At 43.1% G+C, this 25,003-nt stretch overlaps 1 protein-coding gene across 1 annotated transcript in view; it reads left to right on the forward strand.

Moving 5' to 3' along the window:
• Positions 1–25,003, forward strand: part of ANKHD1 (ankyrin repeat and KH domain containing 1) — a 127,683-nt gene that overhangs the window by 29,108 nt on the left and 73,572 nt on the right. The window contains 2 exon segments of the mRNA XM_086621647.1: positions 19,618–19,774; positions 24,214–24,361. Of these exon segments, the coding sequence (XP_086477773.1) occupies positions 19,618–19,774; positions 24,214–24,361 (305 nt within the window).

Consider the following 25,003-nt stretch of genomic DNA (forward strand, 5'->3'; position numbering starts at 1 on the left):
CAAGTGGGATGTTTGTCTCTGAATAGCTTTCAGCTGTTGAGTTCTTTTGTTCCTGCATCTCTGTTGTGCATGTAGGTCATATCTTGGTGTTAGTCTCCATAGGAGTATGCTACTGTTCCTCCATAAGCCTTAGGTTACTCAGAAAGTAGATAGTAATTCCACTCTCTTCTCCTCCTACCACCAAATAGGTGGAGAGTCAAGTAACTTGTTTTCCAAGGTCAGAAGCCCTAAAGTACGTGAGACTTAAACATTTGGCTTGGTTAGGATGCTAGAAGTCAAGAATAGGAATTTTGTGCACCTTCTTCAGCATGAATAAATTTTTTTCTTTTCTTGATGTTTCTCGGGATATGTGGGGTTTTCCTTGCACCTTACCCTCCTACAGTGGACAGTACCATTCCGTGTTCCTCCATTCCATTTTTGCATTTCTTAACTCTTCAAGGTGTATCTTTTGGGTTCTTGGAGGCAAGCAATTGTCAGACTTGAAATGAGGAAATACTAGTTTTTCCTCTCTGATAAAGCATGAAAGGAAGAACCAGGAATTAAAGAATAATTACCTGCTGTTAACCTTGGTATTTTACTTTAAAGTAATGAAATAAACTTGTTAATTTTTTCCGTGTTTGGCATGAAATAAAAATTTGTTTTAAAGCTTTCCTTACAGAGATGGCGATTCCTGCTTCTGGATCATTTACAAAGTTGCTGCCTTTATAGTTGTATGGGTAAATATTGTAAGCACTCCAGTCTCAACTTAAATAAAATAAATTCCTCAGGAGGGACCTGGGGTTTTGATACTACATTGCGTAAGCAACCAGAAGCAATCTGATTATTTGTTCTCAGTCTCTAGCCTGGATGCTTCCTTGAAATCCAGGAGTGTCCAAAGCTGATGCCCAAAGCTCTGAATTTGGAGGATGGCTCCTTTTGTTTCTTGCTGGGGTGCTCGATAGGTGATACCAGTTCTTGCATGGACATTTAGCACCGTGCACTGTTGCGTTTGCTGGTGGGTGTGTGTGCGTGTGTGCGTGCTGGGGGGGTGTGCGTGTGCGCGTGCTGGGGGGGGTGTGCGTGTGCGCGTGCTGGGGGGGGTGTGCGTGTGCGCGTGCTGGGGGGGTGTGCGTGTGCGCGTGCTGGGGGGGTGTGCGTGTGCGCGTGCTGGGGGGGTGCGTACCCTCACGCTTAGTTTGGCAGGGTGTGAGCAGGCGACTGCCCGTCGGCAGGGCGGATGTGCTGAGTGTGCCCTTTGAGCGTGTGTCCGGTTCAACGCTGAACAAAGCCAGGCAAACGGTTGGCTTGTGGCTGAAGGTTTTCCCTGACCTAATCACAGTGATACTGGCGAGCGGGATACAACTAGAAGGACGTTTGTTTTAAGTGCATAAATGTTCTTGAATGCTTGCTGGTGCTACAGCCCTGGAAATGGTGTTGCAGGATTGTTGCAGGAGGAGGTAGTGAGGGAGGGAAGAGAAGACTGGCAATGAAAGAGACATCAGGCACCCAGAGTAAGGTAGATCTTTGTAAACGAATGCTTAATCCCATTCTTTCATAATTTGGATTAAAGTTAGCATTGCGTCTTGAATATTCCTCTCCAATGCAAGACCGCAGGTTTTCTTACCATCAAAAACAAGTTAGAAAGGAGGCCTTAGTTGCCATGGGTTAAAGTGCTTTTTTTTTTTTAATAAAGAAAAAACCAAACTCGAACAACCCCCAACAGTTTACTGGAGCTGGTAGAATTAGCTGTTACTCTGTGACTTTATTAAAAAAAAACAACCCTGAGTTACTGTCATCTTGTTTTACAATACTGCACTGACTAGAACTAGCGCATATACTGAGGGAAGGCAGGCAGGGTACTGGGACTTTTCCATAGGATGCAGGTTTGGTTTTTTTTTTTTCTTAAATATTCCAATTTAGATGCCTAGTAGACGTTAGACCTTTACAGACTGAGGAAATCTAGAAAGAGTAGTTTCTGCTGCAGGGATCATCTCTGGCTTGATATCTGCCTTATAACAGTTGTAGTTAGTGGGTTGCAGCTGTCCCAGGGTTAGAGCTAGTTCTTGGTAAATAATCATTTTGTCTGACTATTGCAGTTCCTACCTAGCAGTCCCTCTGGATGTCAGCTACAGATGTCAGTCGGGTTTTTGATTTGTTATTGTTTGGTGGTTGTGTTGCTTTGTTTTGGTTTGTTTTTTTTTTTATTTCTGGGCTGGTCTTCTACCTTTGCTTTTAACTCATAATGAGTAAACAGAAGCTTTCTCTTCCTGCAAGGCCAAATTCAAATGTCTGTACTTGCATTTGATGTGTCTTGCAGGCCAAAACACAGATAGTTTGAATGAACCTCTTTTGTAGGAATCTCTATTGCCCCACATTGAAAAGATCTAGTTTAGTTTCATCTCTTTCGCTCTATGCTTTTTCTTTTTTTTTAAAAAAAGCCACGCTCCTTGAAGAAACTAATCTTTTGTTTTCCGGTACAAAATCTTGGGGCTGAGGAAGGTGCTCCTTTCTCCCCTGCTTTCTGTCCTGCCTCTCCATCTGGTTGCCCCTTGAATATGCTGGCTGAGCAGGTGCTGCTGTGGAGTCAAAGATGAGATAAGCCAGCAGTTACACATGGATCAAAGCCAAGCTGTTAGTAGCAGGCAGAGAGTAAGAACTTCAGCCCAGGGGTTCATGTGTATGACAGCTTTCAGTGCATACTCAGTAGTTTTTTGCCATGATTGTTTGGGGTGTTTCGTAGGTGTGGGGAATGTATTCAGTAGGTTTTGGACCAAGGCTTAATTCTTCCAAAGGTACTTGAAAAACAAAAAAAAGGAAAAGGAGAAAATGAGTGAACATTCCAGACCAATCTAGACAAGTTCAGCATTAATGTCTGTTCAGTTTATAATTGTGTTAAATTTTTGCTGCTTTGGTAATGGAAATATGGACAGTGTTTGACTATAATTCTTCAGGCTTTGTGTTGAAGTACAAGCCCTCTCGAATTCTCTCCTGAGCTTAAGTTTGCTTTGTTTAAAGCAATTCAGCCATTGAATTGCAGTTTAAGCGATGACTGTGACAGAACTGGGAATTTTTTTACTATTATATTATCGCTCTTGTCCTGGTTGTAGTTGCTTCTTTAAAGCACGAGGTAATCGGAGGCAGATACCTCTCCCAGACACCTGTTTGCAGTGAGAGCAGTGAAAAAGCCATTTGCTGATGAAGTACATCTGTATGATGCAGGAGTGATTCATGAGGCTTCCATATTAACTATATGTAATGTGTGAGATCAGCATGATTTTCTGCACATCCATGAGGAATGCCTGAAGATACTTGGTTCCTCTAAGGAATCAGCAGTGTTGAGGATTGTATCTGGGAACTTGCCGCCTTGTGGCAACGCAAATGTTTCTTTGCTAGAGACTTAATAGAAGCAAAACCTTGAAAAATGGAAAGGTTGGGTTTCTTTATGAATGTATTTGATTAGCAAACAAAAGTTTGGATGTTAGGAATGAGCTGCACAGGGGGAAGGTGTGTTAGGTGGCTGAGGTGGGTCAGTGGCTATCTGCTGTCACCACCAGGCAGGAATCTTCTGTTCCTGGCTGCACAGTTTTCTCTCTTGCCTGTTCTGGTGGTGGCTAGGAAGACCGTTTGCTGGTCAAATTCATCTTGCTGTGCTGGTGGAAAACTGCCTCTTCTTTTCCTAAATGTGAGTGCCATGGTGTTGGTGGGAGTGCCTGGGGAAACCCAGGGAGAGGAGGAGCACTGAGTCATCCTTCTGGCAGTGGCCAAATGTTAGATCGGAACAGAAGAGCTCGTGTTATTTCAGCTTTAGAAAAGGTAACTTGATTTTCATACAAGGGGAGAAAATGGATGCCGTGGGGAAGCTTAAAAAAATCAAACTGAGAAAAATTTAGAGTTATGCTCTAGCAAAGTCTGCCATGGTCAGGAATTTAAGATGCAGAGTATGATGAGATAGTTACGGATAACTTTTCTGGTATTATTCTTTTCTATTTGAACTCTTATCTGTCACAAGGTTTAAACCAATCTTTTATTTTAGTATTTTGAGTTAAAATGTGTGGTATTCCGTAGCTGTCAAATATCCGTATTCGTTCTTGCATTCTGAAAACAGAAGAAATGGGTGGATTGGATTGGTGGAGGGCATTAGGTGAAATTGCAGACCATTTGGGGAGATTGGGATTTTGCTAGAAACATCTGGAAGCATATGCAGAGCTGGTTTTCCATTGATGAATTTGCTACGGGGCTTCTAAGCTTTAGTGAAAGTGGAAGTTGCTGGTATTCACAGTATTATACTGTGAATTATCTGACTAGGTAACCTGGTATTGAAGTAACATGAGACTAAATTGAAATCTAATGGGGAAACTCTCACAAGAAATATAAATGGCAATGAGTATTGACTAGTTAAACAAGAATTTGTGTTTGTGCTGAAGTATATGAAGAAAATTAGTTTTCAGATTTTGAGATACCTGAGCACACTGGTGTAAAAAGCAGATGATCCCAAAGAGGAACCCTTGTCAGCAAAATGTTACCAAAGTAACAGTAAGACATAGTTGTAGCGGGAGAAGTACTTCCTAGCTTTTGATTCTGAAAAAAGAAAATCTTGCTGCTACAGTTGCCATACTGGAAAGCAGAGAGAAATGTCATCAAGATTTCTGGCTCCTTTTCTGACAACTGCATTGAAATATATGTAGTTGCAAATATAATGTTAAGAGTTTGCAGTGTCAAGCAAGTGAAAAATTAGAAGCTGAAATATTAAGGGTAATTTTCTCCAATGTCATGTGAATTTTGTGAGATCCTTCCAGTTTTTTTTTCAGACATCCCCTTTCGCTTATGGATATTGCTCAAGCGGGTGAGTTCCTATTATTTTTGGGAGTGGGATTTGTGAAGAAAGGGATATTTTGAGGTTAAGACCATGAAATACAACCCAGGGAAATAAAATTATATTTCTGCTTTGCCAGAAAATGCTTAGCAGATGATCTGAATGTGATTTTTTAGGTAGCATTGAAAATGTCATTTTTGGGTGTGATGGTTTGCTGTCAGGAATCCGATTTGTAGAAATTGAAAACTTGGCTGCTCTGGGAGTCTGTGGGGAACTGTGGTGACATATGAAATAATGTAAAGTGCTAATTACTCAAAAAAAAACCCCACCAAACCACCAAGCAGTAGCTATTAATTTAATGCTAAATGAGTTTTATTTAGCATGCCCAAATACTAATTGAGAAGAGCAAAATAAAAGTTGCAGCCAGTGAATCCTGTTTGTGCCATGCATTCAGTGGTACGGGGGAAAAAGAATACAGTTTGATAGTGAAGTTTGTTATAAATGTATACAAAAGGGTAAATTCTTGTGTTCAGCATAGTTACAGCAGGGATGTTAAGGCTCCAGTGAAGTTTTAGTGCACTGGAGCTGAAATCAGACTGTAATTTTGATATTCAGTGGTGAAGATTACAAAGACATGTGCCTGGCTGAAAAGACTGAAAGCCTCAATTTATTTTTTTTAGTGTTTTAGAAAACAAAGCTAAGATAAACCCTACCATATTGAATCTCCACTACTCCCTCCCTGAAACTAGTAATGTTGGAGTGACCAATCGAAAAATGGAGCAGCATTCTGTTACAGCTTTTCTCAAAAAGATACCATAGGCTATACCTGCACTAAAATGTATTTTTAATGAGAAATTTCAAAAGACCAAACATGTTTTTCAGGGAGATTTACCTAAGCAAAAATTAAGGGTTTTTTTTGGGGGGTGGGGGAGGTAAAACTTCCATGAGGTTTAGTTAGTGGTGGTCTAAATAGTTCACCATTACATAATAAAAGTGATTATTCTTGATGGTTGCCATCAAAAGAAGTTCTTGTCATGTCCTTCCCCTGGCAGGTTTTCTCTCTTCAGGGATTTGAAATTTGCCACCTTCCTCCTCTCCTTCCCCAGTCAAACCTTTGGTTTTTGGTTTTTCTATTACACCTTTTGTTTTTTTCTATTTTTACAAGCCTTTTGCCATCTTGAGGGCATGTTTCAGATGTGCCAGGATTTTAAATAGTAGTGCTGCTGTTGTCTGATTGTTTTATCCTTTTGGGTCTGAAGTTAGACACAACATGGAGTTTCCTTTGCACAGTAATGAGCACTTTCTTTCTGCCCCCAGTGTCAGCTCCTGGTGTCACATTAAGCCAGCAGACCTGTCTGCAGGAGAGTTCTTTTATTGTGATTTGGAAGATGGCAAAGGCTTTCTCAAGGAATTAGGCTGAGCCTTTCTACTGCCAGATCAGCACCAAGTGCCTAAGCTACACTGAGTTTGGCATTCTCTGCTTGCTGGTACTGTCCATGGGGAAGACTATTCTTTCGTCTCTGCAGGAACTCTGCTTGGTCAAGTTTGAAGTTTTTCTGTACTTGTATGGGTTTTCCAGGTGTATGGTAGGAGTTACTGGATTGAACAACTGTACAGTGTAGGCTGAGGAAGACCAGCTCTTCTAGAAAGAGCTAAACCTACTGCAGAGACCTTTTGCAGTTACTCAGTGCTCCATGGCCACAGCCCTTCTCTGAGATATCTGATGGGCTACCTGGCCCGGCACAGTTGCTCACGTGCATCCCGAAAGTGCCAGATTTAGTTAACACACCTGGTCCAACTCTGATGTGCCTGAGCAATAGACACGGCTTTGCTGAAGTAGAGATTGTGCTGTGTGAAGGTGCTCGAAGCTCTTGCCGGGATGGAGGTATGGCAGTGCTCATTACAGGATTTGGCTGCCGTGGAGCAGCCTTTTGGGATGGGTTAGTTTACTGAGAAGTGCTGTTGCTACTCTGTCAGTACATTGGTGTGAAGCACTAGAGCATTAGGAAAGCTCATGGCTACCTTTGGCTGCACACGAGGTGATACCTCTGCATGATTTTTTGCCTGCATTTTTGTTTTTGAGTCATCCCATGAGACAGTAACAGCTTAGTCTGTTCTAAATGGTTTCTGGAGTGAGATTTTTTTGAGTATAATGGTGGTCTGCTCACCTACCATGTCATGTCAGAAAGATACTTATTTACCAGATTGCATGATCTATTTCCAGCAAAAGTGCTGAAATTCTTTAATCTCAGGAAGGTGTTGGGAAAACTTTAAATCTAGTTCTGTATGAAAGAATCCCTTCTAGGTCCTACATTTTGCAGTGAGGAAATAAACATGACCTCTCTTATAGTTTGAGTTCCCTCCAAAATCTGGCACTTGCAAATGGAGAGGGAATAGCCAATAGAAAACTTGGTGATTGTCCAAAGATTTTTTTATATGTTAACTAGCATCTGGCATCTTACTGGTGCATGATTTTGAGCCATTATGACTTTGGAGCGGGGAGTGATAGGTGTTTAAATATTTATTCATTGGATTTTATCTTAGAAAGGGATTTTGAGGCAGCAGACAAGCTCTGTTTTTGATCTATTACATTGGCTTTGTAGTACCCTGAACTTTCACACTTTGATAAGCTTACCACTAAAACCAACAGAAACCAGTCAAGGAAGCAAACCTCTGTGGCAACAAGTAAACTGAGTAAACTCAGGGTTACCATTTCCATCTGGGAATCTCATTGAGTTGAAATCTAGTGAATACAGCAGAATACAATTGGAAGGGACATTCCCCTGCGCTGGGTGTTCTGTTTGGTTTTATAGGGTGATTAAATCATCTGCTCAGGAGGCTGTCAAGCTGCAGCGTGCTCAGGCAAGCTGGCTGTGCTGTGCAAGAGCAGTTCCTTGCAGTGTGAAAAAGCACGGAGCAAGCTGGGGCAGTAGGTGTGGTCTAGAGCCCTGCTGTGGTTGCGTGGATCTTGAGCCCTGCTTCCCAGGGAATGGCATTGCCTTTGGAGAGCATGGTAATGTTTTTGTCAGCATGGTAATAAAGAAAGATATTAGCCTTCCACAAATGTCACTGGGTGAGGCTCAAAAACTTGGGAAGGTGCTATTGTAGAGCCTTTAGAGATCTGCATTTGTTGGAAAGGAAAAATCTTTCAATTCTGATATGACTAGTTGTAACGCCGATCACTCGGGTACCTTAATCTGGCCTAGCGAAAAGGCAACCGTAAGAAGCACAATTAGATCTGTAAACTCAGCTTATATCCCATTTAGTTAACTTGATAATCCAGCCCTACTGGAGCTGAAAGAGCGTTGTGAATTTTATCGAGGTTAGTAATGGTCAGCCGAGTTACAGTTTGAGCACATGAGCCAATGTGTAGAAGCAAACACAGAGAGCAGGTGTATAGGGTTTTTTTTCTCCCTGGTACTGGCTACGGAAGATGGATTAGGGAACTAGTTTAGTCTGAATGAGGATTGATCAGGCCTTTGGAAACATGACCAATATGTGTCATCATAATTTCAACTCACGTGATTGGCATTCACATCTGTATTTCAGGGATAACCCTTTCTGTTATTTAGAAAATAAGATTTCCTGTCTTTGAATTGGAGTATTATACAGTGCAGAAGGACTGATTTAGGAAGAATCTGGAGCAGGAGGAAGGACCCAGCCAATTTAGTTCATGATATTTTCTTGTTCAAAATAATTACTGGTGTTTCAAGAGATTCACATTATCTGTGAAATTGCACGCTCATTTGAGCAGTAGCAGATAATCTCATACATACTGGCACAGTAATGTGTGATAACCTGTTACGAAGCGATTAGAAAGGGTGTTGCCAAGTGTCTTGGATACCTCTTTGAGGATGTGCCAGACCATAATCAGTGTTCTTGGACTGGGATGGTTTAAGCAAGTTTGTTGCAGCATGGAAGTATATGACATTTTAAATGTCAGGAGTGAGAATTCAAAAACTTTGAAAGAGCATTTCTGCTCAAAGTTGATCTTTCTTCTGAATGGTAAAAAAACCCCATGGGAATTGTTACCAATGTATTTATTAAGGGCAAGTGTGTCATGAGAGGACTTGAGTAGTATGAAATTGATGTCAAAATGTGGATTTTTTTGAAAGGCAAAGTAAAATCAGCTATTCCTGGACAGGGTTTAAAATGTCACTATACAAATAATACTAGCAGTGGAACGTAGGCAGGTAAGGCACAGTGTCTAAAGTAGCTAGTCAGGGGTTTCAGTGTTGATGATATGTTTTTCTGTTTGTTTTGTATTTTTTTTTGAGATAGGGATAGTCCAGATGCAAAATCTCTGCAGATTTCAGTGCAACTCTTCTTTGTGCATCCTCAGACTACAAACTCCTGAAGGTCTGCCTTCACACATTGTCCTAGGAACTGTGTTAGATGTGATTAAGGTCTGTAAATATTGTGAGAATTCTTCAAAGACTCACCAGAATCATATGGAATTTTAAGTATGACACGCTTAACTGCTTTAATGAAGGACATTATTTTAAAGGCCAAATTGCTTACCGAAAAATCCCAATGGTGTAGCTGAGTCTATACTCTGACTTAAAAGTTATTTTCCTTACACAGAAGTAAACCTTCCCTTGTAATTGTAATGTTCTTCAGCTTAGTATGAATTTCAATTTTTTTTTACAGCACTTTATCTTAAAGTTTTTAAAAGCATATGAATTTCAGAAGATGAGTACACTAGAACGAATTATTAGTTTTTTCTAATTACTAAATATAAAGAGCACTACTGAACATGTTGTTTCTTCCTTGAGAAGTTTAGTCTGAGCAATCAGCATGCAATAAACCACATTTAAATGCTTAAAACGTATTCAAAAATTGTAAATATATTATATCCCTCATTCTGATGTTGTAAATTAGATATCTCGATGCAGAAACAGTGAAACTTGAAAATGGTTATTTCTTTTGATTTGCTTGGCTTTCGACTGTGTTTTACAAGAAAACGGAGCCAGCACAATCCACTCTGACTTGAGACAGGCTGGAATGGTTTGTGTTGCGTCCTTGCTGAAATCTCTTTTGTAAGACTAGAGTCTGTGTGTCTTTCCATTGCTGCGTTTGTCATGGAATCAGTGGGACCTAGCGTTGGTTGGTTGTTCTTTTGTAGCTAGGGTCTGTTAGAAATCAGGGAAAACTGTGCTCCACGCTTCTGTGCCTGTGGTTTTCTAACCAGCAGGGGCCATGATGGGAGCATCGTGCAGTTGTTGAAGCCTGACCTGGAGTGGGCACGGGTCTGGCTAAGGACACACTCGTTGTGTCTGTGCTCTGCTTGCCAATTCCAATTCATATGAACCTAGTGTTTGGGAAAGTATTTTAACCTAGTCGGAGAGGAGTGAAGCGCACGCTTTTTTGTTAGTTATATGGGGAATTGGACAACCCCTTTCTGTTAACATACCCGAAGCAGGAAGTTATGGCACGGCGGAGAGCAGCAGCCTGCTGTTCGGTGGATGACTGATACCATCTCTGCTTCCACCACTGCTAGAATTTACAGAGAACAGTAGGTGGTAATTTTCTGTGGATGCTGCACTGCTCCTAAGCATTACCAGAAATAAATTTATAACACGTGGATTAAAAGGTCCTGGGAAATCTCTTCTCTTTAGGAATTCTTCCCTTAGGTTCTACTCTTAACATACTGGAACTGAATTTGTCTGATGTGCTGTTAGGACAGCCATGTCGGTGCTGAATTTGAGTTAAGCCACCTGAGACCTTACAGAACAGGGTATGCTCAGTCCTGCTTGTTGCCCTCGTGCCTTATGGTAGCACCTGGGTGATGTGCTAGAATTAATACTTTTCTGGCAGAGTTACTGCTTGTTGTCATGAGACTGTAGCAGTTGCTTTTGACAATTGAGAAATTCTTTATTCCTCTGAATGGGGATTCCAACAAAGAAGCTAAAACAAAGTCCCCTCTTTCCTTCCCTGAACCCTCTTCACCTTGTTTGAGATGCTACTTATACACCATGCTAATTAAAGCAGGTTCTTGACATACCATAAAAAAAAAGACACGTTTCTGGGCTACGATGCTTATTTCGTTGTTCTTTTGGGCTTTTAAAGCTATCATGGAATCATAGAATGGTTTGGGTTGGAAGGGACCTCAAAGATCATCTAGTTCCAACCCCCCTGACATGAGCAGGGACACCTTCCACTACACCAGGTTGCCGAAAGCCCCATCCAACCTGGTCTTGAACACTTCCAGGGATGGGGCAGCCACAGCTTCTCTGGGCAACCTGGTCCAGTGCCTCACCACCCTCTAAGTGAAAAATTTCTTCTCTAATATCTAATCTAAATCTGCCCTCTTTCAGCTTAAAGCCATTTCCCCTTGTCCTATCACTACATGCCCTTGTAATCTCCAGCTTTCCTGTAGGCCCCCTTTAGGTACTGGAAGGCTGCGATAAGATCACCCCAGAGCCTTCTCTTCTCCAGGCTGAACAGCCCCAACCATCTCAGCCTATCTCCATAGCAGAGGTGCTCCAGTCCTCGGATCATCTTCGTGGCCTCCTCTGGACTCCCTCCAGCAGCTCCATGTCCTTCTTGTGTTGAGGACTCCAGAGTTGAATGCAGTATTCCAGGTAGAGTCTCAGGAGTAGAGGGGCAGAATCCCCTCCCTCGACCTGCTGCCCACGCTTCTTTTGATGCATCCCAGGGCTGCTCTCCATCCATCCTCTGCCCAGCCTGTACTTGTGCTTGGGATTGCCCCGACCCATGTGCAGGACCTTGCACTTGGCCTTGTTGAACTTCATGAGGTTCTCACAGGCCCACCTCTCCAGCCTGTCCAGGTCCCTCTGGATGGCATCCCTTCCCTCCAGTGTGTCTACCACACCACACAACTTGGTGTCATCTGCAAACTTGCTGAGGGTGCACTCGATCCCACTGTCCATGTCACCAACAGAGATGTTAAATAGCACTGGTCCCAGTACTGACCCCTGAGGAACACCACTCGTCACTGGCCTCCACTTGGACATTGAACCGTTGACTACAACTCTCTGAGTGCGACCATCCAGCCAATCCACCGAGTGGTCCATCCGTCAAATCCATGTCTCTCCCGTTTAGAGACAAGGATGTTGTGTGGGACAGTGTCAAATGCTTTGGATAAGTCCAGGTAGACGATGTCAGTTGCTCTTCCCCTATCCATCAATGCTGTAACCTCATCATAGAAGGCACCAAATGTGTCAGGCATAGTTTGCCCGTAGCGAAGCCGTGTTGACTGTCACCAGTCACCTCCTTATTTTCCATGTGCCTTAGCATAGTCGCCAGGAGGATCTGCTCCATGATCTTGCCGGGCACAGAGGTGAGACTGACTGGCCTGTAGTTCCCTGGGTCTTCCTTTTTTCCCTTTTTAAAGATGGGGGCTGTGTTTCCCCTTTTCCAGTCATTGGGAACTTCTCCAGATTGCCACGACTTCTCAAATATGATGGATAGTGGCTTAGCAACTTCATCTGGCAGTTCCCTCAGGACCCGCGGATGCACCTCATCAGGTCCCATGGACTTGTCCACCTTCAGGTTCTTTAGATGATCTCGAACCTGATCTTCTCCTACAGTGGGCGGTTCTTCATTCTCCCAGTCCCTGCCTTTGCCTTCTGTGACTTGGGCTGTGCAGCTGGAAGCTCTTGCCAGTGAAGACTGAGGCAAAGAAGTCATTGAGAACCTCAGCCTTCTCCATATCCCGGGTAGCCAGGTCCCCTGTTTCCTTCCGGAGAGGGCCTACGTTTTCCCTAGATCTTATTTTATCACTGACGTATCTGTAGAAGTTTTTCTTGTTGCCCTTGATGTCCCTGGCCAGATTTAACTGTATCAGGGCTTTGGGTTTCCTAACCTGATCTCTGGTTGCTTGGACAATTTCTCTGTATTCTTCCCAGGCTACCTGTCCTTGCTTCCACCCTCTGTAGGCCTTCTTTTTGTGTCCGAGTTGGTCCAGGAGCTCCTCGTTCATCCATGCAGGCCTCCTGGTGTTTTTGCCTGACTTCCTCTTTGTTGGGATGCACTGCTCCTGAGCTTGGAGGAGGTGATCCTTGAATATTATCCAGCTTTCGTGGTCCCTTCTTCCCTGTAGGGCTTTATCCCATGGTATTCTACCAAGCAGATCCCTGAAGAGGCCAAAGTCTGCTGTCCTGAAATCCAGGGCAGTGAGCTTGCTGAGTGGCCTCCTTGCCTCCCTAAGGATCTTGAACGCCACCATTTGATGGTCACTGCAGCCAAGGCTGCCCTTGAACTTCATATTCCCCACCAGCTCCTCCTTGTTGGTGAGAACAAGGTCCAGTAAAGCACCTCTCCTTGTTGGTTCCTCTGTCACTTGGAGAAGGAAGTTATCAACTTATCCATGCATTCCAGGAACCTCCTGGATTGCTTCTGCCCTGCCGTGTTGTCCTTCCAACAGATATCGGGGTGGTTGAAGGCCCCCATGAGGACCAGGGCTCATGAACGTCAGGCTGCTCCTGTCTGTCTATGGAGGGCCTTATCCACCTGGTCTTGCTGGTCAGGTGGCCTGTGGCAGACCCCCGCTGCCATGTCCCCTGTCCCTGCCCTCCCTTTAATCCTGACCCATAAGCTCTCTCTTGTCTCCTCATCCGTCCCCAGGTGCAGCTCCATGCACTCCAGCTGGTCTTTGACATAGAGGGCAACCCCTCCTCCTCTTCGCCCCTGCCTGTCCTTCCTGAAGAGTGTGTATCCTTCTATTCCTACACTCCAGTCATAGGATTCATCCTGCCATGTCTCTGTGATGGCAGAAATGAAATTTCCATCAAATTTCCATCAAAACCTGCCTTTGGGGAACAGGTTATGTAAGACCTTAAGGAGACAGAGGATCCTTTTAAGGTTCGGTGACCAGCAGATGATTCCATGTGAGCTAAAGTTGAGTTTGATTTTGTGATGAATGCGAGACCATGAATTGGACACCTTAGTAGGTGAATAGCCTCAAGTGTATGTTAGACCATATGGTGTGCTGGAATGGAGTGGGAAGGAATATAACTACTGCTGAATCGGCATTTTTTTGTGAGGATTGTGGGATGCTACTTCTTAGGCTTAGATACATTGATCTGTTTGGAACCATCTCCTTTGATGTTCAAAGCATGCGTTGGCACCGCTTGTGTGTGGTATGAAGGACTTAACTATGGGCTCTGTATCAGAGTAATTTCATTTTCAGGTTTTGTAAATGGTGATAATTATGAACTACTAACTAGAAACTACAATTAAGTATTTTCCTTGTCCTTGATAAGAACTTTATCCAGTTAGGGAGGGTAGAGCAACTGATGCTCCTGAGAGAATGTTCTTTTTCTTGAAGTAGAAGGGAAGGGAATGGTTGCTCCAGTGTGTGTATCTGACTTGTTCCTTTTCTGCAGTGAACTTGAAATGACTTTGGCCCAGGTTTTTAATGTTGGCTCTTTAAGATACATTCATGGCTTTCAACTTGTGTGTTCAAACTGTGAAAATTTAGACATGGTTTTCAGAGAATGTAAGCTCTGGTTCCTCATGGCAAAATCACACCAGCGATATAAGGTCCTGCCCTTCCGGCTTTTCCAAAGATACAAGCCTGATTGTGTCCCGTTTTTTCTGAGGTGATATCTGTACCTTTGACTAGTTAGAGGAGGATCACACTGAGAGGTTACAAGCTCATTTCAGTTACTTTAAAACTCTGACTTTGGTAGTTACATGGACGGAGTATGCTAATGAGTCTGAAAGTCAACAAGGAAGCCCATGCTTCAAATCAGTGTTGGTTATAGGTGTGTATCTGATGAGCAAGCTTTTCCCTGGAAAGGTGAGCTTCTTGTTCTAATACACCTCTGATCGACTTCAGGCTACTTTAAATAGATCGATAGGTCAGTAGTATGGCACTAACCTGCCACTAAGTTTACTCTGGCACACAGCATGAGTGGCATAGTGGGAAAAAAAAGTCATCTGCTCCAGACTCAGCCTGGTTGTGTAGTAGTCAGTTGTACTGGACGTTTCATCTCTGTTAAATGATTGACTTGTTTAAACTGGTAGAAGCACCTTTTTCAGATGCAGCCTGAATCTGTATTCCATAGAGTTGAAGGTTTGTGGCCCAGCAGAAGGAGTAATCTGCTTGCAGATCCTAGAATTCAGAACTATTTTCTCGGTGTGCTTTTCTCTGTAATTTAGAGATCGACAGTCTGTGTTGATGTGTTGGATGGGGAGGAGCTAGGTCATCCATTTCCAGTCAGGAGAGACTATAGAATCATAGAATGGGTTTTGAGTTGGAAGCAACCTTTAAAAATCATCTAGTCCAACCCCCCTGCCATGGGCAGGGACATCTTCCGCTAGATCAGATTGCTCAAAAGCCCTTTCCAACCTGGCCTTGAGCAGTTCCACAGGTGGGGCATCCACAACTTCTCTGGCAACACAGGGCTGGTTGAGCGCTCTCTTTTCAGTTGCCGGATAATGCCACTGGCCTTGTTGCTGCCGGAGTCTGGGGACACACTGGCTCATGGGTTCAGCAGAAGGTGCTCAGCTGAAGAACTGCCCCACAAAGGCAGACTGAACGTGTGTCTAGCTCTGTGCCCTGCAGTGGGCTAGCTGTGGACACTTGAGGAAAACGCAGTTAGATGACAGTACAAGTGATAGTCTTTTCTCTCTCTATCCTTCCAGTAGTCTCTTTGGGAATGTCCTTAAATAGTGACTGCCAGGGCTACTCTTCTTAGTGTTACTGTAAAGCTTATGCCTTCTATGAACCTATCTAATCTATACTTAAATTCACTTTTTTGGCCTTTGTATGGCAGCTCATGTTGTATGGAAGTACTTCCTTTGAGTTTACTTGCAAATGTGAACTTAATAATTTTAGTGGTAAGCTGTAACTTTGCACTGGGAACGTCAGCATCTCCGAATGGTTAATGATGGTAGACTGTTCTCAATAAAAAACTGTCTGCAGTGCCTGCCATATTCTCATCGTCATGAAAAGATGATGTTACACAACCTCTGTGGTGACTTGCGTTCCTGAAAATGTGCCACTGCCCCACAGGAAGCACAGAATGTCAAACACTGGCTTTCAGTTCAGGCGGTGTCAGATCAGTAATATGCTAGTGAGACTGTAGGAACATGAGGAATTGTGATCAGTTGTGTGCAAGAAGGATGAATTCGAGCAAATGTGGAGAATGGTCTTGAGGATGCTTTCAGTAGTCATTGAATGGGAGGAGACAAGAAGAGTTCTAGTCCAGCACCTGTGTGTAGATCAGATTGTTGCTGTCCCTTTGTGTACAAGGTGTCTTAGACACCCGGGAGAGCGACACAGGAGCAAGTGGCTATGGAGTGGACACAGATGAATTTAGAGATTCAAAGAAAAGTGAGCATTACAGCAATAGGGTTCTGACAGAGTCATCCTACGTCACGGCCAAGTGAAAACTGAGCAGTTATTTACATGGCACTGTAAACTTGCAAAAAGCAAGATAAATTAATGGGTGTCTGCAGTGGTAATTCTTGTAGTCTGTCTCCCTTCTACTCCATCCAGCCTGACAAATGTCTGCTCTGAGGTCTTTTGTGGCTGCTGATTAGTTTTGGCATGTGCGATATAAAAGTATTGAAGTTAAACAGCTGGGGATGGCACCCGTGTTGAGCCCTAGCTGGTGAGGTAAATAAAAGACATCTTCAGCTTACCCTCTGAAAGTCCTTGGTGTGGTCACAGCACCTTTTTAGAACATGGTAGGAAACTGTATGGAGCTGTCAAGTATGCTTTTATCAGCTGGAAGGAAGAGCCAGTGACCTGTTTCCTCCAGGAGACCACCAGCAGTAATCCATGAAAATGGATACTTTGGAGCAGGAGCTCTGCAGAGGTTGAAGTTCATTTGTCTTTACGGGCACGGGACTTAGATCTATGGGGTGACTTGTCTCGCCTTCAGACATCCCATGCATGAATGCTTCAACAAGGAAACTTGAGAAACGGAGAGAGTAGTCAAGTGTAGGTTCTGCTTGTCTAGGTGACCTGTCTGATCTGCTGCCGTAGTGCTTTGAAGTGATTGAGATATCTGTCGCGGACCGCTGGTATCTCATCTTCAGGAATCACAACCCAAAAGGCCATTGTGATTCCCCTCGTATATCAGAAGGCTCTTTATCACACTCCAAAGGTCCTTATCACAACCGAAGGCTTCCAACAGAGAGCTTCAACTCACTGCTCTCCGGGGGCTCCTACCTCTCCAATCTCCAGGAGAAAATTGCCCCCTCCCCGAGGGGAGTGCCCCACCTTTAAGCCTCCCGTAGTCACCTGGTCTCCGGCTGGCCACCGTGACTCGCAGCACCTGTCTCGACAAGGCACAGGTGCTTCCCGTGTAGCAGCCAGGAAACTTCTCCGACAGATATCCAGTTTGGTTTCAGATAGACAGGTCATTTTGTGTTCTGTTTTGGTTTGGTTTTTTGAGTGGACTTCGTATATCCCACTTTTTCTGCCAGCAGTAGAGCTGTTTACCAGCTCCTTCGTGAGACCCTTTTAAGTGACGAGAACCTGCTGTTGTGCTGCTCCTTGTAAGCTAGATCTGCTCCTTTTAGCATTCGCTCAGGGGTCATTTTTCTAAATCCTGTGGATTTCTCTCAGGTACTTTTCCGCTTCACTTACTGCGGTGTTCAGCTCTGGTTACAGGGTCCTAGATGAGGCCTCACTGCTGAGCTGTGAACACTTAATTCCTTCTCTTTCCTTAGGCAGTACCTCTATGTGCGCTGAAAGCTAGTGCAAGCCAGCACTGCCACCAGAAATAGCTAGTGTGAACATCTGTGTAGTTGCTCTGTGAGCTGTCCTGGGGAAGCAGATCTGTGTAAAAACTTACCGCTTTCTCTGTGTGTTTGGTACTAAATCGATGCCCGGGTGCCTTTTGCAGTGACCATCTCCCACTGTCCCACTGCTGCGATGGCAGAGCCGACATCCCCCTTTAAACCAACCACAAATTCCGTTTATGTTGCTCTGTGGAGTGTGAGCAGTGGTGTTTGGGGCTTGTTATTTATAGCCTCGCTATATTTAACGGCAGTGGCAGGAAGGTGATGGTCTAACAGTTCGGAGCTGGAAGGGGGCTGGAAGGGGACTCTTCAAATTCTGTGGAGTCAGGAGTCTGTGACCTGACGTTTCTCTGCTCCGATTGCTCTGCAGTGCGCTGGGCACTTTCGAAAACCAGGCGAGTTTGGCGTGAGCAGATTAGTTGTCATTTTATTGCATGGTGGGTAACTTCTTAGAAATGGCTTTTCATAGCGTTTTGGCAGTGCCGAAGTGACCCAGAGGCAGGATGCTGGAGCCAGGGAGGCAGTGCCCTTGGCTCTGACCAAGTCTCTTGAGCAGCTCATCTCAGCCTTCGTAGCCCATGCTCGGTTTCAGTTGGCCAGGTAAACTTCTGCAGCCTGTCATAGGTGTCTGCCTTGATGATGGGATAGGGACCCTTCGTCATTTCCAGCGGCACTGGATCTGAGTACTGTAAGCCAGCAGTGATGTGGGGTAGTGTAAAAGAGTGTGCCTGGTGTGTGCTGGCCTCAACTGTGTTCAGGGTGGGGACATCTGGTAAGTATTGGTTCTCGCATCAGTGAGAAACAAATTGGATGCTCTCAAACAGGGGAGATACATTGTCTGAAGACAATGTTTGAAAGTTTCAAAGTATGATTTCAGTATTTCTTTTAGAATAGTTACAAGCTGGGTTGCGGGAGCATAAATCAGTCTTGCAGAGATACGGACATACCAAACAGCAAACCTTCCGAGGTACAAGATGCATTATCTTCAGAGGTTTTTGTCTAATTTGACTGTTTAACAACTAAGAAATTGAAAAGTTACTGATTCATCACTGGGGAAGGTAGAGCTAATCTATAAACCAGTAACCGTCTGGTTTTTTGTAGAATATGAAATTGATTTTTTTTGAGGGGGGAGAGGGGGAGAGAGGGTACTATTCATCAGTGTGTTTCTTTACAGTATTTGCACATTTGTATATGCAAATATACACCCTGCTTACACTTCAGAGGCAACTGTGCAGTGATGTTTGCATAAGTAAAATACGATGTGCTTGAGGCTGTGATGAACTATATGGAGTAAAATCTGTGTGGAGTAAAACTGCACAGCTGTACCGTAATTATATATCAAACGTGTAAATGAGCGGGGTAGATACCTGCTTACGGTGCTGTTCTGTATTGGCCTTCAGCTTTAGTCTTGCAGCAAAGAATTTTTTTTAAAAGAGAAGCTGTTACAAAAGTCCCTTGAGTAAGCATTTCTACTGCTTAGTGTAGAGAAGGCATTGAATTTAAGTATACTTAAAATATTTGAAATTTTATTTCATAATTTTTATGCCTGAAGCTAGAGCCGTGCAGCTTAGAATGTTAAATTATAGGAAATTTAAGCTAATAACTTTAAAAATGTTTTTTCCTGCCTTTAAAGAAAACGTATATTAGAGCTAAGTCCACTTCATTTTGGATGGAGTTGGGTGGGAAAGGGGTAACTACTTTACATTTTAAATTGGAGAATTCCTCACATTCAGAAAATGTTATACCAAGCCCATGGAACAATACGTATTTCTTGAACACTTGGTTTTGGGCTTAATCCCTGGACTTATCCTTGTTCCCCCCAAGATTTTATTTTTAAAATTCTTCAAAGGTGTGAGTTGGGAATTTGGGACAGGTAATGAAGGTGCCAGTTGAAAAATACTTTTTTTACTGCCTTATTATAGTTAATTAAATGTTCAGGTCTTAGGCAAATGTTAAGTTACTTTTAAGTAGCTGATTTTCTGGCATGTTTGCAAATGATTTTTAACTAATAGTGCATGTGGCTGTAATCTAAAATCGTGTCTTTGCATTTCTTTTGTGTGACTTTCATACTAACCCGACTGATGAACGAACGTACACTGAAGGAATTGGTAAATTGTCCACTGCCGATGGTAAAGCCTTCGCAGATCCCGAGGTTCTCCGGAGACTGACGTCCTCTGTCAGCTGTGCGCTGGATGAAGCTGCTGCTGCATTGACGCGGATGAGAGCAGAGAACAATCACAATGCAGGCCAAGTGGACAAGTATGTACTGATCGCTCCCCACCCCTTTTCCCAACTACAGAATGCAAGTTTGGATGTTCCATTTCAAATTCAGTTAATTTCATAATTAGTACTTGGTAACTTGTTGCTCTACTACTAGCAGAAGCAAAGTTATTTAATCTGAAGGTGTCATAACTAGTGTCTCATCAGGTCATTGGCTTTGAAGTGTAAGAGAAAAGTACAGAAAAATGTTACTTTCTAATGTGCTGCTCTTTCTGTGTACTAGACAGTTGATTTCTTTTTCAAAAATGGGTTAAATCCTTAGCTGTAGGAGAGCTGGTGATAGTTCTCTAATTACTGCCTCAGCATACTTTGGAAACCAGTGAATCTAGTTCATTGTATTAGAGGTTGGAAGAGAATACTCATACTTACAGGGCAGTGATTTTCCCCGGGATCTTTCTCAGGAACTTAGGGGAAAATGAAACTATATTGTCTGTTAACTTTTGTAACTGATAGTTAGCGAGGACTGCATTTAACTCCCGTGATGACGGAACTCAGGATTTGTCCTACGTCGTCAAAAGCTTTCTTCTACATTGGTAATTTCAAAGCATCTTTAGGGATCCTGAAACATTTTCTACTCTGATAAGTGATGCAAATAGTTGCAAAATTGTTGGGATGGTGTGCCTGCATATACTGTTGGACTTCAGATCTAGGATCAAAAATTGAAAGTCTTAAGTTTGTCCTCTCGAAGTTCAGGCTTGGGATTTGCAAAACAAAGTGCTTACAGTAAGGGCAGTAGTCTTGAGTCATCGCTCAAAACGTAAACGTAAATATAGAACAAATATAGTTCCATTTCCTAACTGAAGCTAGGGAAATTACTTGTGAATCAAAACATGGGGAGATGAAAATATGCTGGGGAAGCATGCTTGAACATAAAAAGGAAGCATACAAGAAGTGGAAGCAGGCCAGGTGGTGCATGAGGAATATAGAGACAATGTCCAAGCAAACAGGGATGCGACTAGGAAAGGCAAAGCCCACCTGGAGTTGAACCTGGCAAAGAGCATGAAAGGCACCAAGATATACTAGTGTGAGTATATCACCTGGCAAAGGAAGATGAGAGCCTGGCTCAGAGTATGGCAGGGAACCTAGTGACGGGGACACAGAAGAGGAAGAGGTAGTTAGTGCTGTCTTTGCCTTGGGCTTTACTGGTGAGATTTGCTTTCAGGAATCCCAAGCCCCTGAGATGAGCAGGAAGGTCTGGAGCAAGGAGGGCTTGCCCTTGTTTGATATCAGGTCAGGGAGCATGTAAATGGGTTGGATGTGGTTCAGTGGACAATTTTATGGGTTCTGATAGGATGCACCTGTGAGTACTGAAGGAGCTGGCTGATGTCACTGTGAGGCCAGTCTCAATTTGTTTGAAAGGTCGTGGGGAATGAGGGAGGTTCTAGAGGACTGAAAGAAAGCAAATGTCACCCCTGTCCTCAAGAACGGCAAGAAAGAAGATTCAAGGGACTTATAGGCAGGTCAGCCTCACCTCAGTCCCCAAAAAGGTGATGAAGCAGATCCTTCTGGAAGCCATGTTCCAACATAAGTAGAAAATGATGATGGGAAGTAGTCATGATGGTTTTACAAATGGAAGATCAAGCCTGACCTGATAGCCTTCTATGATGAGATGGCTACCTTAGTAGATGAGAGGAGAGCAGTGGATGCTGTTGATCTTGACTTCAGCAAGTCTTTTGACACTGTATCCCACAGCATCCTGTGAGACAAGCTGATGAAGTGCAGACCAGCTAGGTGGACAGTAAGGTGGATTGAAGCCATCTGAACTAGGCTCAGAGTTGTTAGTAGCACGAAGTCCAGGTGAAGGCAAGTTGCTAGTGGTGTACTCCAGGGGATGATTTGGAGCTAGTACTGTCTAATGTCTTCAACAACGACCTGCGTGGTGGTACAGAGTGCATCCTTAGCAAGTTTGGAGATGATACAAAACTGAAGGTAGTGGTTGATGGACCAGATGGTTGTGCTGCCATTCAGAGGCACCTTGACAAGCTGGAGAAAGGAGTCAGCAGGAATCTAATGAAATTCAACAAAGGGAAATGCAGAGTCTTGAACCTGAGGAGGAATATCTCTGAGCGTTGGTACACATGGGAAGAGCTGAATGGCTGCAAGTCAACTTAGGAGAAAAAGGCCTGTGTTTTGTCATGGACAACAAATGGAGCCTGAGCTAGTGATGCACCCTTGGAGGGCAAAGGTCAACAGCATCCTGTGCTTCATTTGGAAGAGCATCCCAGTTTAATTCTTGTCACTTTTACAAAATGTCTTGGAAATATTTCAAAGGGAACCTGAGCAGGGAGCAAACTGGGAGACCTCTCGAGGTGCCTGGGTCACTTAGAGTCAATTAAGGGTCTTGTTTTCAGTTGCTTTTTCCCAGACCATATTTGGTTTCACAGCAGTTCTGTATTATATGAGGTGGCTTAAGGTCATCTTCTAAGAATGATGGCTCTGTTTCAGGATTTGTCTCGCAGGTTATGGTGTTGGGTGGCTCCTGTTTCTAAAAGCTAGACTATGTGTGTGCAAAATTGCAGGAATCCCCACCCGCTCCTCCCAGCTGAACACAGGAACGAGAGCTGTAAATGCCCAGTTACGTGTGGGTTGCACCAAGGCTGTTAGGCTGCTTGTGCCATGAACACATGGCTGTCCCTTACTACCTCCCAGGAGAAGGTGACGGATTTGGTCGTGTCCTGCAGCCTTTTAGTGGGATCCCATTGCTTCAGTATGTAGCCAAACGTTACCAAAATATCAGTTATTTTGCTTAAAATACTTAGTGGTTACAGTGCAAGTGTAAGCGATCAGATACTGGATATTCTCTTCAAGTCAGATCTCAGCTTTTATCCAGCAGCTGCTAGCACAGTTTATTTTGTTTGGGGTATATGGCAAATGAGTTCATTTCAAAACAGGATCTTAACATAGTTTAACCATTACGGTCTTTGCACAATTGAAAATTGAAACTTCTGTACTTTCCTGAGGGAACTTTGTGCTCAAATGGATGTTTTCTTTGTTCTGAATGACTTTGAGTGAACTGTGTTTTACAGAAGAAAAGTAGAAGTTTGAGGTTTTTAATGAATCTGAGTGTACTTTTAAGAAACAAGCTTCCATATCTTGCCAATAAGATATGCTGGTAGGAATGCGTCACGTATAGTCCCCTTCTGTTTTTTACAGAAGGTTCTTCCTCCCTTCCCCCTCCTGCCAGGGCATTAACTGGGATTTGGTTCCTCGTGGCTCAGGGACCATGATTCCTCGCATGGATTTTCTAAATTACATCATCGAGTGGAGACATGTACCTGAGTTGGTACTGAGCATGACTTGCTCTTGTTTACACTTGTGTTTAGCAGTGCTGTAACAGTTGTCTTTGCTGTTAGACTTTTTTTTTTTGTACAGAAAAAGATTTAAAGGGCAGCTGACTTGATTTGAGATAAATTGAAGCTCAACTCACCTTTTTCAAGATTTGTTTGGTGTACTTTCCTGGGTCTCAGGACCTGTTCTCTCTACTTTATACCATAGCTGCTCTCTCTACTTCAGAGATTAAGGATGGATAAAGTAGTGATTATAGAATTCTGAGCTTTGAGATGGCAAGAACTTGGGGTTTTTCTTGTCTTTTCCTTCTAACTCTGAGCTTATAATGACGATGAGTTAGTAGTATTTCATGTAGGATTTATGTTGTTATTGCTGTTTAAAAAACCATGCAGTCGTATTGGCTTATTTCATCCGTCTGAAAACTTCTGTAGTATGCTTTTAACAGTGCATGAAACATAGTAAACTTCTGTAAGGCTCCTCTTCTTTCTTCCTTTAAGATGTCATTCGGTAAGGTGGGGATTTTTCTTTGAAATGGCTGCTTAAATTAGGAAACTGGTGTTCTCAATTTAAAAAAAAGAAAAATTTGGACTAGAGCAGAGAAGGAAATAGTCTCACTGTGGAACAGACAACAGTCACAGGTCGGTCTTGTTGCAGGATTCAGTATTAGTGCCTCTGTGATACTAGGCTGTTCGCTTTCTGGCTTTCTCTCTACTAGAAACTGGCCTTGGTACGAGTAGGCAGTAGTTTGTCATGGTCATCGCCTCTGTGCTTCTGGCATTCCACCCAAGTGTGCATAGCATCAGTGAGGTTTGCTGCTGTATTTTGCAGACACCACAAACTACCTAGTTTCGAGCACTCTTCTCTACATCTAGCCTGTATGAGAGCTTACCTGAGTTAGCAGCTGATGAGGACAACAATTAATGTAGATATAAGCAAGGTCTTTTACTCCATTTCACTTATGGCAATGATGTATGCATATATATATCCTTTTTATTAAAAAAATCTGTAAGGTATGTCTTCTAGTAAGGCTTAGTACTAACGTCGTGAGTCTTTAAAGACTTCTTTGCATAGGAAAGCTACTGATCTCTTGCAGATTTTTTGGGCTTATTCTGTGGTAATTGATTTTGCAGTCGCAGTTTGGCAGAAGCATGCTCAGATGGGGATGTAAATGCTGTCCGGAAGCTGTTGGATGAAGGAAGAAGTGTAAATGAACATACTGAAGAAGGGGAGAGTCTCCTTTGCTTGGCTTGTTCAGCAGGGTATTATGAATTGGCACAAGTAAGTAACAGATACAATCACAACTAAGCCTTTGTGAAGCCTTGTCTAAGGAGCTTCTTTGATAGATAAATGTTTTAGCTATTCTGATTATAATAATTTTTTATGATCTAACCAGAATATCAGTTAATAGAGCTCATTGTGGGCTTCCAGTTATCGTTTGTCTTTTTAACAGAAAATGTCGTCATATAAACCTTTAGGTCTAAGGGGCTTGTTTGAGGAATGTTTCATGTGTTTTATGCTGTATCTGCTTTTCTGGCATCGTTCTAGATGCAGTCAAGCTGTTCTGCCAAGCAGACATTGCAAGAGGATCTAAAATAGCAGCAGAATCAAACACTAAGTGGTTACCTTTTAAAAACTATGTCTCAGTCACTCAGTCCTTTTTTTTTTTTTTTAATCACATCTGTATCAACAGGGCATTAATTTGTGTAAATTTTTGGCTTTTATACTTGTGTATCTAAGGGCAGGATTTCTACTTCTTTGCAGGCGTTTAGGTGATAGTTCTCAAAGTGGCCAGCTTTGTATTTTGGTGCCAAGCAAGAGTACAGGGAGAAAACTGTTTACCTGTAAGCTTGACCTGATGTGTGCTCTGGTCATTAATGCAGGTTTACAGTTTCTCTGCTGTCGTTCTGGTTAGTGAATTGC

Source organism: Tauraco erythrolophus, chromosome 16, assembly GCF_009769465.1.
Source record: "Tauraco erythrolophus isolate bTauEry1 chromosome 16, bTauEry1.pri, whole genome shotgun sequence".
Lineage (NCBI taxonomy): Eukaryota > Metazoa > Chordata > Aves > Musophagiformes > Musophagidae > Tauraco > Tauraco erythrolophus.